The 19,107-nt window shown below is 41.2% G+C and overlaps 1 protein-coding gene across 1 annotated transcript; it reads right to left on the bottom strand.

Moving 5' to 3' along the window:
• Window positions 1-638: 638 nt before the first annotated feature.
• vbp1 (von Hippel-Lindau binding protein 1) lies at window positions 639-18,348 on the bottom strand. The gene is given in 6 exon segments (NM_001141006.2): window positions 639-895; window positions 1,643-1,781; window positions 16,763-16,861; window positions 17,445-17,511; window positions 17,809-17,933; window positions 18,265-18,348. Coding segments are annotated over 6 exon segments (588 nt in total). The 5' UTR covers window positions 18,346-18,348; the 3' UTR covers window positions 639-818.
• Window positions 18,349-19,107: the final 759 nt, after the last annotated feature.

Here is a 19,107-nt window from a genome sequence, read left to right as displayed (position 1 = left end):
AAGATAAAATCAACAAAACAGGCAGGTGGTAGCAGAAGAGCGACAAGAAAGCTGAGAAGTTGTCTAAAATGGCACCCTATTACCTATACATAGTGCACTACTTTTGACCAAGACCGGTAGGCTTTTGGTCAAAAGTAGTGCACCATATAGAGAATAGGGCACCATTTCAGGCTCATGCAGGGAGTAAGGGACAACAGAGGAGAGGAAAGAGGAGCATGGAACAACCGTCTGAACATTCTGAATCCGGAGTGCACCATTTTGACATCACACACTCATGAAATCATATCAGAGGAAGGTTTACGCTTTGACTGGTGAGCTGTTTTCCTCCTCGCTCCTATTTCCTGCTCAGTGAGGATTATGGGTAGTAGCGCAGGGTGTTCCGAAAGCAAAACAAGTTCCCAAACTAGTACACAGTGAAGATCATTGTCAATAACAGATTGAAAAATAAGCTACACGACAGATCAAAGAAAAAGACAAAACAGCGAGAGGAGGAGAAAGTGGAGGACAGTGAAAACCTAGAGTTGCAGGCGGTCCAAAAATATGAGTGCTTAATAATAGTAATAACATCATACAAAAAACTGCTGTAGTAACTTCTGTTTTGTCTTTTTTTACTTGAAAAAATAATTTTAAAAAGTAACAAATCAATAGAATAAAGCTTGGCCTGAGTCCCAAATGGCATCCTATCCCGATAGAGTGCACTACTTTTGATGTTAAAAGTTAACTATATAGGGAATAGGACACAGATTTGTACTGTAGAGACTAGAGATGTGAACATAGACATGGAGTTTGGGTGGGTTGCGGGAGGACGTCCCTATTTCTTAAGACTTCTCGACTGATTTGAGGAGGTTGTCCTTGCTCCTTCTCTTTACGTCCCAGTTGTAGACTCGTGCCATATCTGAGAGGGGCAATGGGTTAAGGATGATACACATCTCAGTCTATGAAAGTTAAGTTGTCCAGTACTTTCATAAGGAGAGTACCACACCTTGTGATTGCATGCCATGCGGCATCTGTAATTTAGTTGTTAGAGCACACAACACCATCTTTAACAGTCTATCAAAACAACAGTACTTACCCCAACAGTTTGAACAAGATCAAATTGCCAACGTTAAGTATGTACCTCATCAGTTTCAATGTGTTGTTTTCTCCTGGTTCGTGCCTACTGAACACAGACTTGCATTCCATGCTTTGACACAACCGTCTGCCACAGCCGTCACCTGTCAAACGCCAGCACCAATCACCTCAGCCTTACCAGACCATAAAACTGTCCTAATGGAGAGAAATAGTCCTATAATTCCTATAATAACTACTACCTAAAACATCTTACCTGGGAATATTGAAGACTCATGTTAATTAAAAAGGAACCACCAGCTTTCATATGTTCTCATGTTCTGAGCAAGGAACTTAAACGTTAGCTTTTTTACATGGCACATATTGCACTATAGTCTCTCCGAATAGAAGTGTTGATCTAGGATCAGTTTTGCCTTTTAGATTATAATGAATGGACGGGGAGCGGGGGCACCTGACACTATGAATTCATGTCCAGTTACACGTCCCTGATTCAAACATTGTATCACAGATTTTTCTCCATTCTCCAGGCCTGTTAAATGCTAGTCCCTGGGCCTATATTTAGGCATAAGGATACTGACTTCGGTGGTGGTAAACTGGTCTCGCAGGAAGTCCAGGTCTTCTTCCAAGGAGTCCAGGTTGCGTGATGCGGTCGCCAGATTCTTCTCCAGCAGAGACTGGGCTTCGTCGATGTCGTACTCCAACATCACATTGGCCTGGTAGAGCAGAGGGGATGGAGGGAAGCGAGGAAACGTGAGGGAGCAACATATAAACAGTAAACTTCAATAGTGCTTGCTTTTATTCTATGTCGTCCTCCAACGTCACATTGGCCTGGAAGAGGAGAGGCGGAGATGAAAATAGAGTAGGGGGTTAAGAGTGAATGATAAAGTAAACCGCAGAGACTGGGCCTCCTGCATAAACTTCCGCCGTATCTTACTTATTGTTAACTTACAGACGTACGATATACCAGGTCCCAGGGATGGCTCTGCTGACTCAGGAGATCTCCACTGAGTTAAGTAAATTGCAAAAAAACAAAAAGCATATTTACCTGTAGAAACATCTCCAGGGATTTCTAAAATTGGATGAATTGATGCCTCTAGGGCAGGGATGGGCAATTCCAGTCACGTGGGGACGGAATGGTGTCACACCCCCCGATCCATAGCACACACAGCAGATTAAACTATACTGAACAAAACATTAAAATGCAACAGTTTAAGATTTTACTGAGTTATAGTTCATAATGAAATCAATCAATTGAAATAAATAAATTAGGCCCTAATCTATGGATTTCACATGACTGGGAATACAGTAAGTTGGTAACAGATACCTTCTTTTTAAAGGTATCTGGGACATCTGTGGCATTGTGTTGTGTGACAACTGCAGAGTGGTCTTTTATTGTCCCCAGCACAAGGTGCACCTGTGTAACAATTAGGGTTGCAAAGGGCCTGAAACTTTCTGGGAAATGTCTGGAAATTTTCCATGGTTAGTTAAACCCTGGAATTTGGGGAATTCTGCTTAAATTCATTTTTAAAAAAAAATGTACTTATACCAGTGAACCTTTTTTGTGGGATACACATATGGAAATTCTAGGTCTTGTGGCACATTTTGGTTAAACTATCCCCAATTCAATGGAATTGCAACACAGTACTACACTGTCTGAGCCAACATGCTTTCTGGTAAGTTTTGATTACAATACTGGGTGGGATGAATATATTTTCTATGACATACATGATTTTTTGTTAACCTGTTAGGGCTAGGGGGCAGTATTGACACGGCCGGATAAAAAACGTACCCGATTTAATCTGGTTACTACTCCTGCCCAGTAACTAGAATATGCATATAATTATTGGCTTTGGTTAGAAAACACCCTAAAGTTTCTAAAACTGTTTGAATGGTGTCTGTGAGTATAACAGAACTCATATGGCAGGCCAAAACCTGAGAAGATTCCATGCAGGAAGTGGCCTGTCTGACAAGTTGTGTTTCATCTTGGCTCTTTTTATTGAAGACTGAGGATCTTTGCTATAACGTGACACTTCCTACGGCTCCCATAGACTCTCAGAGTCCGGGAAAAAGCTGAACGATATCGAGGCAGCCTCTGGCTGAAACACATTATCGCTTTTGGCAAGTGGCCGATCAGAGTACTATGGGCTTATGCGCGTGCCCGAGTCGACCCCATGCTTTATTTTCTTTCGTCTGTTTACCTAAACGCAGATTCCCGGTCGGAATATTATCGCTTTTTTATGAGAAAAATGGCATAAAAATTGATTTTAAACAGTGGTTGACATGCTTCGAAGTACGGTAATGGAATATTTAGAATTTTTTTGTCACGAATTGCGCCATGCTCGTCACCCTTATTTACCCTTTCGGATAGTGTCTTGAACGCACAAACAAAACGGCGCTATTTGGATATAACAATGGATTATTTGGGACCAAACCAACATTTGTTATTGAAGTAGAAGTCCTGGGAGTGCATTCTGACAAAGACAGCAAAGGTAATAACATTTTTCTTATAGTAAATCTGACTTTGGTGAGTGCTAAACTTGCTGGGTGTCTAAATAGCTAGCCCTGTGATGCCGGGCTATCTACTGAGAATATTGCAAAATGTGCTTTCACCGAAAAGCTATTTTAAAATCGGACATATCGAGTGCATAGAGGAGTTCTGCATCTATAATTCTTAAAATAATTGTTATGCTTTTTGTGAACGTTTATCGTGAGTAATTTAGTAAATTCACCGGCAGTGTTCGGTGGGAATGCTAGTCACATGCTAGTCACATGCTAATGTAAAAAGCTGGTTTTTTATATAAATATGAACTTGATTGAACAAAACATGCATGTATTGTATAACATAATGTCCTAGGGTTGTCATCTGATGAAGATCAAAGGTTAGTGCTACATTTAGCTGTGGTTTGGGTTTATGTGGCATTATATGCTAGCTTGAAAAATGGGTGTCTGATTATTTCTGGCTGGGTACTCTGCTGACATAATCTAATGTTTTGCAAGCGTCCCACCTAGCCCATAGAGGTTAACAAGCAAATAGTAGCCTCCACAAAGTGTGTTTAAATAATTTCTAACTTGTTAACAATTTCTGCTACTTAGTTTTTCCTATCATGTGGGTTTCAGCTTGCTTGAGCCTGCTAACTGAGGAGTGTTAATTCATCTGTTTCCATACATGTTTCATTTTAAAACATTTATCTTACAAAGGAGTTGTTTAATCTAACTGCTTAACTATTTATCAGTACATGGAATTGTATTTGTTTATTTTACAAATTGTTTTCTAATCTTTACAGGAAAATGCCACGGCACCATCTGATGTGTGGAGACATTTCACTGCAACTAATGTAGAAGGAAAAGCTGTGTTCATTTGCAAATACTGTGCCAAATCATATGCGAAGAATGCAACAAAGATGCAGAATCATCTGGCCAAGTGCATAAAGTTCCCTCAGCACTCACAACCTCTGACAAAAGACCCTCTATTTCTATTCGAGGTGAAAATGATGAATCAGACACCTTATCGATTGCAACAACTCATGGTCCTCCTGGAATCAGAAGTTTTTTTGACTCAATGGAGGAACGTAGTCAGAGAAATGCTGATGAATGTCTTGCTAGAGCTGTGTAAGCAACTGGTTCACCTCTGATGCTCACAGGCAATGTGTATTGGAAGAGATTTCTGAATGTTCTTCGCCCAGCATACACCCTTCCAACCAAACATGCCTTATCTACTCATTTGCTGGATGCAGAGCTCAACATAGTTCAAGTGAAGGTCAAGCAAATCATAGAGAAAGCAGACTGTATTGCAATCATCTCTGACGTGTGGTCGAATGTCCGTGGGCAAGGAATAATTAACCACATCATCTCCACCCCTCAACCAGTATTCTACAAGAACATAGACACAAGGGACAACAGACACACCGGTCTCTACATTGCAGATGAGCTGAAGGCAGTCATCAAGAAGGTATTTGCACTGGTGACAGACAATGCTGTGAACATGAAAGCTGCTTGGTTTAAAGTGGAGGAGTCCTACCCTCACATCACACCCATTGGCTGTGCTGCTCATGCATTGAATCTGCTCCTCAAGGACATCATGGCACTGAAAGCAATGGATACACTCTACAAGAGAAACAAGGAAATGGTTAGGTATGTGAAGGATCATCAAGTTATAGCAGCAATCTACCTCACCAAGCAAAGTGAGAAGAATAATAGCACCACATTGAAGCTACCCAGCAGCACCCATTTGGGTGGTGTTGTCATCATGTTTGACAGTCTCCTGAAGGGAAAGGAGTCTCTCCAAGAACTGGCCATATCACAGTCTGCCGATATGGACAGCCCAGTCAAGAGGATCCTCCTGGATGATGTATTTTGGGAGAGAGTGGTAAGCAGCCTGAAACTCCTGAAACCTATAGCAGTAGTCATTATGCGGATTGAGGGAGACAATGCCATCCTGTCTGATGTTCAGACTCTGCTTGCAGATGTAAGAGAAGAAATCCGTACTGCCTTTCCCACTTCACTGTTGCTCCAAGCAGAGGAAACTGCAGTTCTGAAATACATCAAAAAGCGGGAAGACTTCTGCCTGAAGCCCATACATGCCGCAGCGTACATGTTGGACCCCAAGTATGCTGGCAAGAGCATCCTGTCTGGTGCAGAGATCAACGAGGCCTATGGTGTCATCACTACCGTGTCTCGCCACCTTGGCTTGGATGAGGGCAAGGTTCTTGGCAGTCTGGCGAAGTACACATCCAAGCAAGGGCTTTGGGATGGAGATGCAATAGGGCAGCCGTGCCAACATATCTCATCAGCCGCCTGGTAAAAGGGACTTTGTGGATCTGAGACTCTTTCCCCTGTTGCCTCCGTCATCCTCCAATTCCCACCAACATCAGCCGCCTCAGAGCGCAACTGATCCTTGTTTGGGAACACATACACCAAAGCACGTAACAGACTGACCAATACAAGGGTTGAAAAATTGGTGGCCATTTGGGCAAATTTTAGGCTTTTTCAACAAGGTTGGAAAGTGACAGTGGAGATGAGGCCTCAGAGTCTGATGTTCAAGACATGGACATTGAAGCGGTCCAGGGAGCAGGACAACCTAAGCTTTAGTTTCTAGACTATTATTTTACAGATGTATGTTGAAAACATTTTTAGGAGATGCAATGGATCACTGGGGATCATTCAATATTCCCTTTTGTTGTTCAGTGAAATCATCCCATGTGAAAAGTCAACTCATTGAATTAAAGTTAAATTTGTAACTAAATAGTTTTTAAAAATTCTATTGGAAGGATTTAATCATTTGCAATGCCTACTTATGATAAGGTAAAAGGTTTATGTTTCTGTCTCCATATGATATGGTAAATTTATCCAATGCAAAAAACATTACATTTAAATTGTATTGATATTAATTTGCATATATTCCCATTAATTCCCACAGAAAGTTTCTACCTCTGAATATTCCCCAAAATGTGCAACCCTAGTAGTGATCATGAAGTTGAATCAACTTCTTGATATGCTACACCTGTCAGGTGGATGGATTATCTTGGCAAAGGAGAAATGCTTACTAACAGGAATATAAACATGTGTGCACAAAATGTGAGCGAAATAAGCTTTTTGTGCATATGGAACATTTCTGGGATCTTTTATTTCAGCTCATGAAACATGGGACCTAGGGCTGTCCCCTACTAAACAAAATATATCTTGGTCTACCGAAAGTAGTTTGTTCTTTCGACCAATCAATTGGTCAACATGCATACATATTTTTATTTTACCCCCTTTTTGCCTTGTCTCATCGCTGCAACTCCCCAACGGGCTCGGGAGGCAAGGGTCGAGCCATGCGTCCTCTGAAACATGACACGCCAAACCGAGCTTCTTAACACCCACCAGCTTAACCCGGAAGCCAGCGGCACCAATGTGTTGTCAACTGACGACCAAAGTCAGCCTGCAGGCGCCCGGTCCGCCACAAGGAGTCAATAGAGCGCGATGAACCAAGTAACTCGCTAACTAGCGATTAGCAAGCTAACTTGCGATTAGCAAGCTAACTAGCGATTAGCGTTTAGCATTAGTGGTTAACACGATTTAGCTTAACTTGCTAAGAAAATACAAACTAGCTATTTGCAGATGTAAAAAAAATGCTAACTAATATTGTACTTATAGAACGCTTGGGGATTTATATGAAGATCAAAGTGGAAACAACATTTGTCATCAACATTGTTGCATGTGCTGTATTGACCATGCAGACTGAACGAAAGTGTCTCGTGGCCAAGCAGTAACAACATGCGCTCCTTGAGTGAAAGGGGGTGGGACTAAGTCTGTGTAGGAAGTGGCATGGAGAGAGCGGAGAGGGTAGACTCAAGTAGCCAAGTAAACTATAAAAATGGACATTTACACACGCGTATTACATTTAACATACCAAACATTAAAATACCGTTATTATAGGTAAAGTAAAAACCCTAACTGGTCCGTGCATAAATACCGGTATATAGTAAAATACGGTATACCGCCAAAGGAAACATCACTTTGGTTCCTACAATGTCACAATAACTCGTCAATGGCATTTTCATTCTTTGTCATGTCAAACACTGTATTCAAAGTGCCCACTATTATTTATATTCTAACTATAGAATTATAATAAACATTCTATTGCCATGATTCCAAAAGTTCACCCAAGTGTTTTGATCTAAATGCAATTGCAACATTTGGTTAAAAAGAAGGCCGAGTATTTTTGCAAAATATCGTGGCAGTGTGGAAATGATCTCAAATGAGCACAGGAAATGCAGAAATTGATGGAAATGCAGGAAATTATTTTAGGTTGAAGTTGAATTGAACTGTATAAAACAATCCGAATGGAGTAAGACCCATTGAAATAACACACACATATATATGCGTTTCCACCCTAGGGTCACACACTACTAATAGTAATCAAAAACATAAAATACTGTCAAAAATACCATATGATATTTTGGCCATATCGCCCAGCTCTCGATCCTTTGCACACTCGTGGCATTCTCTCAACCAGCTTCATGAGGTAGTCACCTGGAATGCATTTCAATTAACAGGTGTGCCTTGTTAAAAGTACATTTGTGGAATGTATTTCCTTCTTAATGCGTTTGAGCCAATCAGTTGTGTTGTGACAAGGTAGTGGTGGTATACAGAAGATATTTGGTAAAATACCAAGTCCATATAATGGCAAGAACAGCTCAAATAAGCAAAGAGAAACAAAAGTTCATCATTCCTAAAAGACATGAAGGTCAGTCAACCCGGAAAATATTAAGAACTTTGAAAGTTTCTTCAAGTGCAGTCGCAAAAACTATCAAGCGCTATGATGAAACTGGCTCTCATGATGACTGCCACAGGAAAGGAAAAACCAAAGTTACCTCTGCTACAGAGGGTACGTTCATTAGAGTTACCAGCATCAGAAATTGGAGCCCAAATAAATGCTTCACAGAGTTCAAGTAACAGACATCTCAACATCAACTGTTCAGAGGAGACTGCGTGAATCAGGCCTTCATGGTCGAATTGCTGCAAACAAACCACTAAAGGACACCAATAAGAAGAAGAAACTTGCTTGGGCCAAGAAACATGCGCAATGGACATTAGACCGGTGGAAATCTGTCCTTTGATCTGATGACTCCAAATAGGAGATTTTGGGTTCCAACCACCATGTCTTTGTGAGACGCAGAGTAGGTGAACGGATGATCTTCGCATGTGTGGTGGTGCTTTGAGGTGTGATGGTGCTTTGCTGGTGACAGTGATTTATTTCGAAATCAAAGCACACTTAACCAGCATGGCTACCACAACATTCTGCAGCGATACGCCATCCCATCTGGTTTGCGCTTAGTGGGACTATCATTTGTTTTTCAACAGGACAATGACCCAACACACCTCCAGGCTGTGTAAGGGCTATTTTACCAAGAAGGAGAGTGATGGAGTGTTGCATCAGATGACCTGGCCTCCACAATCACCCGACCTCAACCCAATTGAGATGGTTTGGGATGAGGGCAAAGGTCTGACTGTATTTGCCCATCCATGCTCTTGGACAATTCAAAAGGCTGATTGAGAATCTTTTTACAGAAGAATGTGTTTGTTTTCCATGATTGTGTTTTGCTTTGTGTATCAATGTGTATACAATAGTGGTGGGCGGGTCAGTTGTTTGTCCACCCGCAATTGTTAATAACTAGTGATGCACCGATATTGAAAACATTTCTGATACCGATATTTTGCCCCAAAAAACGATACCGATATTAAACATTTTAGCGGCCTTAACTATTTAACTGTACTAGAATGCTTAACACACACATCGGTCTAAGGCACTGCATCTACAGTCCCTGGTTCGAATCCAGGCTGTATCACATCCGGCCATGATTGGGCGTCCCATAGGACGGCGCACAATTGGCCCAGCGTTGTCCAGATTTGGCCGGGGTCTGCCGTCATTGTAAATAATAATTTGTTCCTGACTGACTTACCTAGTTAAATAAAAGGTTAAACACACACCACAATGACCAAAAAGTTATTTTGCTGGCATTTAACTATGTCCCCATTACCAGTAAAACATAATCAAAACCTATTTCTTTCACTTACTTGCTGTGCTGTTTAGTTGTTTCATTCTCAACCAGGATTTCTATGAAATGGCGTTTGTGTCTTCGCGTGTCCAAAAATATACTATTTAACACTATTTGACGCGTCAAATAACACTATTTGAAGTGTCAAATAAGCTTGTTGACCAATCAGGACCTGAATATGACTGCAAGTCACAATAATTTAACGCGTTCATACATTTTTTACATAGTTATTACACATTGATTACACCGTCACTCGTATTTCATATGTCACAACGATTCATCGATACGTATGCTATGATGCTGGTAAAGTTGTCTCGCGCACCTACAGTGCTGGTCATAAAAAAAAGCTAACTAGCTCATGGATGCAAACAATGTTCTTCCCCAAAAACATAGCAAAACGACAATCTGTTTCAGTAGCTATATAGTTAGCTAGGTGTCATCATCTAAAATAACCCAAATTTATAAGAGTTCTTGTTTGATTAACCTCTCTAGGCTAGGGGTTGGTATTTTCACGTCCGGATGAAAAGCGTGCCCAAAGTAAACTGCCTGCTACTCAGACCCAGAAGCTAGGATATGCATATTATTAGTAGATTTGGATAGAAAAGACTCTGAAGTTCCTAAAACAGTTTGAATGATGTCTGTGTATAACAGAACTTAGTTGGCAGGCGAAACTCCGAGGACAAACCATCCAGGAAAATAAAAATGGGAGGTCACTCTTTTCAATGGTTTGTCAATGGGAATCTAGAATTCTAAGGCAGTTGCTTGCAGTTCCTATCGCTTCCACTGGATGTCAACAGTCTTTAGAAATTGGTTGATGTTTTTCCTTTGTGTAATGAAGAAGTAGCCCTGTTCAGAACGAGGGTCGAGTGAAGTGTACTGTTGTGGTTGAGGCGCGTAACCTGAAAGCACACTCCACTTTGTTTTCCTCCAGTATTGTACACAGTTTATCCTCTTAAATTTTATCGATTATTTACGTAAAAAAATACCTAAAGTTGTATTAGGAAAGTTGTTTGAAATGTTTGGACAAAGATTACAGGTAACTTATGAGATATTTTGTAGTCATGTTACACGAGTTGGAACCGGTGTTTTTCTGGATCAAACGCGCCAAATAAATGGACATTTTGGATATATAACGATGGAATTAATAGAACAAAAGGATCATTTGTGATGTTTATGGGACATATTGGAGTGCCAACAGAAGAAGCTCGTCAAAGGTAAGGCATGAATTATATCTTTATTTCTGAGTTTCTTGTCGCGCCTGGCGGGTTGAATTATGATTGTCTGTTTGTTTGGTGGGGTGCTATCCTCAGATAATTGCATGGTTTGCTTTCGCCGTAAAGCCTTTTTGAAATCTGACATGTTGGCTGGAATAACAACAAGGGTAGCTGTAATTTGGTGTATTGCATGTGTGATTTCATGAAAGTTTAATATTTATAGTAATTTAATTTGAATTTGGCGCTCTCTCATTTCACCGGATGTTGTCAAATCGATCCCGTTAATGGGATTTGAGCCAAAAGAAGTTAATGGTGGTCAGACCATTGTGAAGCTAGCCACAATAAGGATTAGCCACAACAGTGGACTTTGCGGTTAGCTTTCAAAATGAAAGTATTCTACTATTTGTATCACTGTCAATGACATACTTTTATTTTGAAGGCAACCCGCAAATTCCACTATTGTACCTAATCATATTGTGGCTAGCTTCACAACATATAACCCAGTCCGGTTGAGCCTCACTAGCCAGATGAAGCTAGCTGGCTGCTTATAACGTTAGCTTTGGGAAACAGAGTTAAGTAGCTGGCTAGCTATTTATTTTCATTAACCGAAGTTCAATTTCAATAGGCAAACAACAAGTGGCAACCTAGCTAATACTTACTCACAAGGATTCCTAAATCATGGCTAAGAATAATGAAAATGACTGCAGTTTCTACTGGTCACTGTTTTCAGGCTGGTTGTGTTGGTGTTAGCTAGGTACCCAGCTAAAGCTAGCTACCCCAGAAGTTGCGGTAGAACAAATTATGCTTTATTACCAACGCGGTATTGTAAACACATCGTTCATGGCCGGGGTTTGCTTGTTTGCAGACTTTTTTTGTACAGCTTTGACAGTGCTACTGTATCTTTGACACGCAAAGACCCAAACGGCGTTCCATAGTATGCATGTCGTGAAGCTAATAGCTGTGACGCTATTACTGTGTAACTCCGGTAGGGCAACAACGGAAAAATAGCGCACTTGGTAGTGTTAACAGGTGCTCGACCAGTCGGCGAATGCAAACATCATCTACGACAGAGAACGGTTGATTGTCAAGGGCAATGAAATCCATTATCTAGACTAAATCATAACTGGATTTCACCCGAGTTGTCTCGCTGAAATGTTGTTACTCTTTCAAATGACTGCTTGATTTGTTGACTGCTCGATCCACACAGCAGACATTGTGGGCTAGTTGAGGAAAGCTGTGGTGCACGTATTGCACAGAATTTTACGTGGCATCATTACGTCATGTACCTACGTTATTTAGGTACGCACGTCAGCTTTGACATCGGTTTTGCCCATCAGCGTTAAACTAGACATTGGCTGATACAGATGTTGGCATTTTTAACTAATATCGGCCGATTCCAATATATCGTGCATCCCTACTAATAACCCATCTGAAACTGCCCGAATATATGTGATAAGTGAAAATCTGAGGCCCACACCCGGCCCGCTAATATAGAAAATAAGCTGTCAGACTTTTTCGCACCAATTTCATGATATCCAATTGGTAGTTACAGTCTTCTCCCATCGCTGCAACTGCCCTACGGACTCGGGAGAGGCGAAGGTCAAGAGCCATGCGTCGTCCAAAACACGACCCTGTTCGCTTAACCTTGAAACCAATGCGTCGGAGGAAACACATTACAACTGCCGACCGAAGTCAACGTGAATGCGCCCGGCCTGCCACAAGGAGTCGCTAGAGCGCGATGGGACAAAGACATCACGGCCGGCCAAACCCTCCCCGAACACGGACAACGCTGGGCCAATTGTGCGCCGCCTCATGGGTCTCCCGGTTGCGGCCGGCTGCGACACAGTCTTGGATTTTTACTCAGGTCTGAAGTGTAGCCTCAAGCACTGCAGTGCCTTAAACCACTGTGCCACTCGGGGAGCCCTTTGGACAGTGGATGACGGATATTTTTTGCCTGATTTAACCTCTAGGGTAGGGGGCAGTATTTTCACGGCCGGATAAAAAACGTACCCGATTTAAACTGGTTAGTACTCTTTTCTAGAATGGAGAATATGCATATAATTGGTAGATTTAGATAGAAAACACTCTAAAGTTTCTAAAACTGTTTGAATGGTGTCTGTGAGTATAACAGAACTCATATGGCAGGCCAAAATCTGAGAAGATTCCATACAGGAAGTGCCCTCTCTGACCATTTCTTGTGCTTCTGTGGCATCTCTGTCGAAAATACAGGATCTATGCTGTAACGTGACAATTTCTAAGGCTCCCATAGGCTCTCTGAAGGCGCCAGAAAGTGGAATGAGATCTCTGCTGTCTCTGGGCTAGGTACAGGAGCGCTGTTTGTGAGTGGTCAGGCTGGTGGCTCAGAGACAGGAGATGCGCGGCCCCGAGAAGTGGCCATGTTTTTCTTTCAGCCTTTGAACGAAAACGTCGCCCGGTTGGAATATTATCGCTATTTTACGAGAAAAATTGCATAAAAATTGATTTTAAACAGCGTTTGACATGCTTCGAAGTACGGTAATGGAATATTTAGAAATGTTTTGTCACGACATGCGTCCGCGCGTCACCGTTCGGATAGGGACCTGAACGCACGGACAAAACAGAGGATATTTGAACATAACTATGGATTATTTTGAACCAAAACAACATTTGTGGTTGAAGTAGAAGTCCTGGGAGTGCATTCTGACGAAGAACAGCCAAGGTAATCCAATTTTTCTTATAGTAATTCTGAGTTTAGTGAACGCCAAACTTGGTGGGTGTCAAATTAGCTAGCCCGTGATGGCGAGCTATCTACTCAGAATATTGCAAAATGTGCTTTTGCCGAAAAGCTATTTTAAAATCTGACACCGCGATTGCATAAAGGAGTTCTGTATCTATAATTCTTTAAATAATTGTTATGTATTTTGTAAATGATTATCAAGAGTAATTTAGTAAATTCACCGGAAGTTTTCGGTGTGTTTGCTAGTTCTGAACGTCACATGCTAATGTAAAAAGCTGTTTTTTGATATAAATATGAACTTGATTGAACAAAACATGCATGTATTGTATAACATAATGTCCTAAGATTGTCATCTGATGAAGATCAAAGGTTAGTGCTGCATTTAGCTGTGGTTTGGGTTTATGTGACATATATGCTAGCTTGAAAAATGGATGTGTGATTATTTCTGGCTGGGTACTCTGCTGACATAATCTAATGTTTTGCTTTCGCAGTAAAGCCTTTTTGAAATCAGACAATGTGGTTAGATTAACGAGAGTCTTGTCTTTGAAATGGTGTAAAATAGTCATATGTTTGAGAAATTGAAGTTATAGCATTTCTAAGGTTTTTGTATTTCGCGCCACTCGATTCCACTGGCTGTTGACTGGGTGGGACAATTTCGTCCCACATACCCGAGAGAGGTTAAATATGTTTCTGCTTATAATTTCCGACATTTCGTTAGGCTACTTGTTAATCAACTTGTCTATAATTAGATACATGCAGCTTAAATTCTCTTATGTCATTATATGTAGCACTAGAAGACCAAATAAACCCTTGCTCACCAGAAAGAATGCTTCAATCTAGTTGACATTAGTAAAGTTTTCTGTTATCTCTGCTTCTTTTGTGGAGCAAGATGCTTAGGGACTGGGGAGAAAATGCAATAACGAATAAAATGGGAAAGATTTTTTGTGCATAATTTCCAAATTACACTGAACAAAAATATAAATGCAACATGTAAGTGTCAGTTCCATGTTTCATGAGCTGAAATGCCAAAGCTTATTTCGCTAAAATTGAGCATAAAATGTGTTTAACCTCTTACATCTAGACGTTCCGCTAGCGGAACACCTGCTCCAATATCCAATGATAGGCGTGGCGCGAATTACAAATTCCTCAAAAATACAAAAACATCAATTTTTCAAACATATGACTATTTCACAGCATTTTAAAGACAAGACTCTCCTTTATCTAACCACACTGTCCGATTTCAAAAAGGCTTTACTGCGAAAGCAAAACATTAGATTATGTTAGAGTACCCAGCCAGAAATAATCACACATCCATTTTTGTCCGATTTTAAAATAGCTTTTTGGTGAAAGCACATTTTGCAATATTCTAAGTACATAGCCCAGCCATCACGGGCTAGCTATTTAGACACCCGGCAAGTTTAGCCTTCACCAAAATCAGATTTACTATTATAAAAGTTTGATTACCTTTTGTTGTCTTCGTCAGAATGCACTCCCAGGACTGCTACTTCAATAACAAATCTTGGTTTGGTCCCAAAAAATCCATCGTTGTATCCGAATAGCGGCGTTTTGTTCGTGCGTTCCAGAAACTATCCGAAATGGTATATCAGGGTCACGCGCATGGCGCAATTCGTGACAAAAAAATTCTAAATATTCCATTACCGTACTTCGAAGCATGTCAACCGCTGTTTAAGATGAATTTTTATGCAATTTATCGCGTAAAAAAGCGATAATATTCCGACCGGGAATCTCCTTTTCGGCAAACAGAGGAAAAATCACAAAGACGGGGGCGGCCAGGGCACGCGCCTAAGCCCACAGTCCCTTGATCGGCCACTTGAGAAAGGCGATAATGTGTTTCAGCCTGGGGCTGGGATGACGACATTCAGGTTTTTCCCGGGCTCTGAGCGCCCATGGAAGACGTAGGAAGTGTCACATTAGAGCAGAGATCCTTTGTAAAAGATAGAGATGGCAAAGAAGTTCAAGAAATGGTCAGACAGGCCACTTCCTGTAAAGGAATCTCTCAGGTTTTGACCTGCCATTTGAGTTCTGTTATACTCAGACACCATTCAAACAGCTTTAGAAACTTTGGAGTGTTTTCTATCCAAAGCCAATAATTATATGCATATTCTAGTTACTGGGCAGGAGTAGTAACCAGATTAAATCAGGTACGTTTTTTATCCAGCCGTGAAAATACTGCCCCCTAGCCATAACAGGTTAAATCCCTGTTAGTGAGCATTTCTCCTTTACCAAGATAATTCATCCACCTGACAGGTGTGGCATATCAAGAAGCTGATTAAACAGCATGACCATTACACAAGTCCACCTTGTGCTGGGGACAATAAAAGGCCACTCTGCAGATGTCACAACACAATGCCACAGATATCTGCAAGTCAACGCGCTCCACCCCCTGCCCCAGATAAAACAAAAAATAGAGACGATACAATCTTATATCAACGATGTTTGGACAGGTTGATGGGACTGTGTGTCATTTCAGACGTCGCCCAATCCTATTAGCGCCTCAACAGCCATCACACATAACATAGCCGGTACTGCCATGATCCTCTTCTACCACTTCACCAAATCTTTTGGCTTACGCACTAATGCCAGATAGCCTAAAATAATTAAAGAAAAACCTCAATGTAGCCTGTAGATATACACTGAGTATACCAAACAGAGTATACCCTCCCCACCCCCTAGCCCTCAGAAGAGCCTCAATTCATCACCCAAAACCAAACATGGAGTCCATGTTTTCCTCACTTCGCGTGCACACCGGTTCTTGTTTCACACCCGTTTGTCTAGCTAATTAGCCTCGCAATATGGGTACCATGCTACCGCAGACGGGAAGTAAAGGAAATTTATTGGCGCAAAGCCAGAAGAAAGCATTGACATCCGTATTAGATTACAGATTTGGGGAGGGGTGTAACATCTTAAAAGGTGGATTTAATAGCTTCTTGTTCACTGCTCAGCGATGCAATCGGCAATTCTTCAATTGAAACACTCTACAATTCTATGGATGTTGCAAGCAGGTACTGTCATTTGACCATGACTTAACTCACACGATGTTGCTATGGAATGCCCTTAGACCTAGACTCATTAATTAAGTAATAATCAGAGGTCTAATATTGGGCTAACCTCACTGATAAGGAGTGGGCTCCATAAATAGGGAACAAGTGATCACATAATACCAAACAATGTTACTTAGGAACACGACATGTAGTAGTACTCACCCCTAGCCACAGACAAACTTTGTCGGTGGGCGGGACTGATGCCTTGCAGTAAACGTTGTCAGCCAATAGGAAGTGTGTCTCCATAGGTTCTGTGGTTTCCTATAGGATGAGGGATATGGAGAACAAACAAAGCAACTCAACACCACATACGGTGCACTCCGCTGATCGTGAATGCAGTTAGTGCTCAACAGCTTATAGTGATCAAATTGTCCTACAAGGATGTAATCACTGTAATACCCATTTCAGACAGAAGATGTGGTATATTACCTGTAAAAATATAAGGCAATGTTTATATGACCCCCTTTCAAACAGCACCTTATTTACCACTCTTATACATTTCAGTTGGTAACTGGCAAATTAAGAGGGGTAAGGGGTGTTAAACCATGGGGGGTGTTTGCATTACAAATTAGGGAGGTATCAAAGAACGGAAATGTATTTACCTGCAAAAAATCTGAGAACCATTTACAGACCTGATACCGGTATTTCGGTTACAGTGTCTGAAAATGCAGGAATCATGACTAGGTCTTTAGGTGGCTTTTCATTGGCCATGTTTTTTACCCCCTACCCCACTCAGATATACCAAAAAGTAGGTAAAAAGAAGCAGGCATGGTAAACTTGTGGGTTCTTTGTCGGTCTATGAAAAGGGTATAAGAGGAGTGCACTGACTGCACTGTATGTTTACCTTCTTCTTCTGCATGTGTCGTAGGATTTCTAAAGTCTGCTTGATCTGTGGGATCTGGCTTTTCAACCTGGGTACAACAGACAGAAACACCATAGAAGCAGACGTGTAACACTCACATATGTATCCATCAAAAACTCTGGGTCATCCTATCAGCTAAATAAAGCTAATGATATCACCTCAGAAGACAACACAATAGCACACTAGTTTGTAGATTGGCAAGTTCCTCTCTTCTGGGAGTAATAGTAGCTAAACTTGATACAATGGAACCACTGGAATAGTCCAACACGGGCAAACTAAATCAAGCATTTTGCTGTTTTGACATTTGACTAATTACCGCTAATAACTTATGCTGTATATTAGTTACCTTTGTTTCTTCTGAGCCAGGTTGAGCTCCATGTATTTATATTTCTGGTACTGCTCATCCAGTTTTCTCAAGACGGCGTCTGCAGTGTCGTTCCCTGGTTGCTTCATAAACGACTCGACATCCTCCTACAACGGTTGACATAACGTTAGCTAACTCGTAACCTAGCTAGTTTTCAGACGAGTCATTCACACAGCATAGTAAACTTATTGTGAACAAACAAGATTGCTGAAAAAAAGCCGTTTCATTGCATTTGGATGACAATATACATTCGATGGATAGTTAACTAGGCCTAATAGGCTTTCTAGGCGTAATTTCCCTAAAAGGATGTGAATGAACATAGCTAGCCAACATTCGTGACAGGCTAGCCTAGAGGCTGGACAACGTCAATTACACATTCGAGAGTATTATTTCATATAGTATAATGGCCACAATGTATATAATTCATATTTTACACACCACAAATATTGCTTCGGGGATTCCGAGATGTTTTTTCTTTGTCGCCTGTACGGCATTGCAGCTCTCTATGGTCGTAGCCATCTTGGAAAAGACTCAACTCCCTCCTTCGTTACGTAGAAAGTTGGGCGTTACCGACTGAAGAACTTGCCAGTCTTGAAAGCCTGAGACGAGTCCTTGTCGGTGCAAGAGTGGTCATAAATGGGAAAGAAATGCGGCCAAATCTGAACATTTGCGAGAGATCCAGTCTAACTCGGACAAAACTGTTAGGCCTAAACTCTGCACAATTGCCAGGTGAAAAGCAGCCTTTTATTTTAAAGAATTTACTCAAACACTTGAATGTGAAAAGGCTGACATGAAAACTGGGAAACTGAACACTAACTATGGGTGAATAACCGCTTATTGTAAGGTCTACACAATGTCTCCCCCTTGTGGGAGGAAGAATAATTTGGTAACTTTATGACCAGTATTTCTTAGTTTTTTGTTGGAGGGGTTATTAATGGGGATGGAAATCCTTTTTACTTACATATCCTTAGGATACGCTAGCAGTTTAAGAGAGAAAGAGAGCAAATAGCATAGGGACAGCCTGGCTGAAGTCCTAGTTTTTATTGGTAAGTGCCAGTAGATTGCAGAGGGGTTCACATACAGTTCAGAGGAAAATCATAATGTATACATTTAGCCCAAAAACAAAACATGTACCATCCACTGGCTTTTTCTTTGAAACTCTGCCTAGAAAGCCAGCATCCCGGAGTCGCCTCTTCACTGTTGACGTTGAGAGTGGTGTTCTGCGGGTACTATTTAATGAAGCTGCCAGTTGACGACTTATGAGGCATCTGTTTCTCAAAC

This window comes from Salmo salar, chromosome ssa07 (genome assembly GCF_905237065.1).
Source record: "Salmo salar chromosome ssa07, Ssal_v3.1, whole genome shotgun sequence".
Classification (NCBI taxonomy): domain Eukaryota; kingdom Metazoa; phylum Chordata; class Actinopteri; order Salmoniformes; family Salmonidae; genus Salmo; species Salmo salar.
The sequence above is the reverse complement of the archived record's forward strand: the minus strand, read 5'-3'. Positions and strand labels throughout refer to the sequence as shown.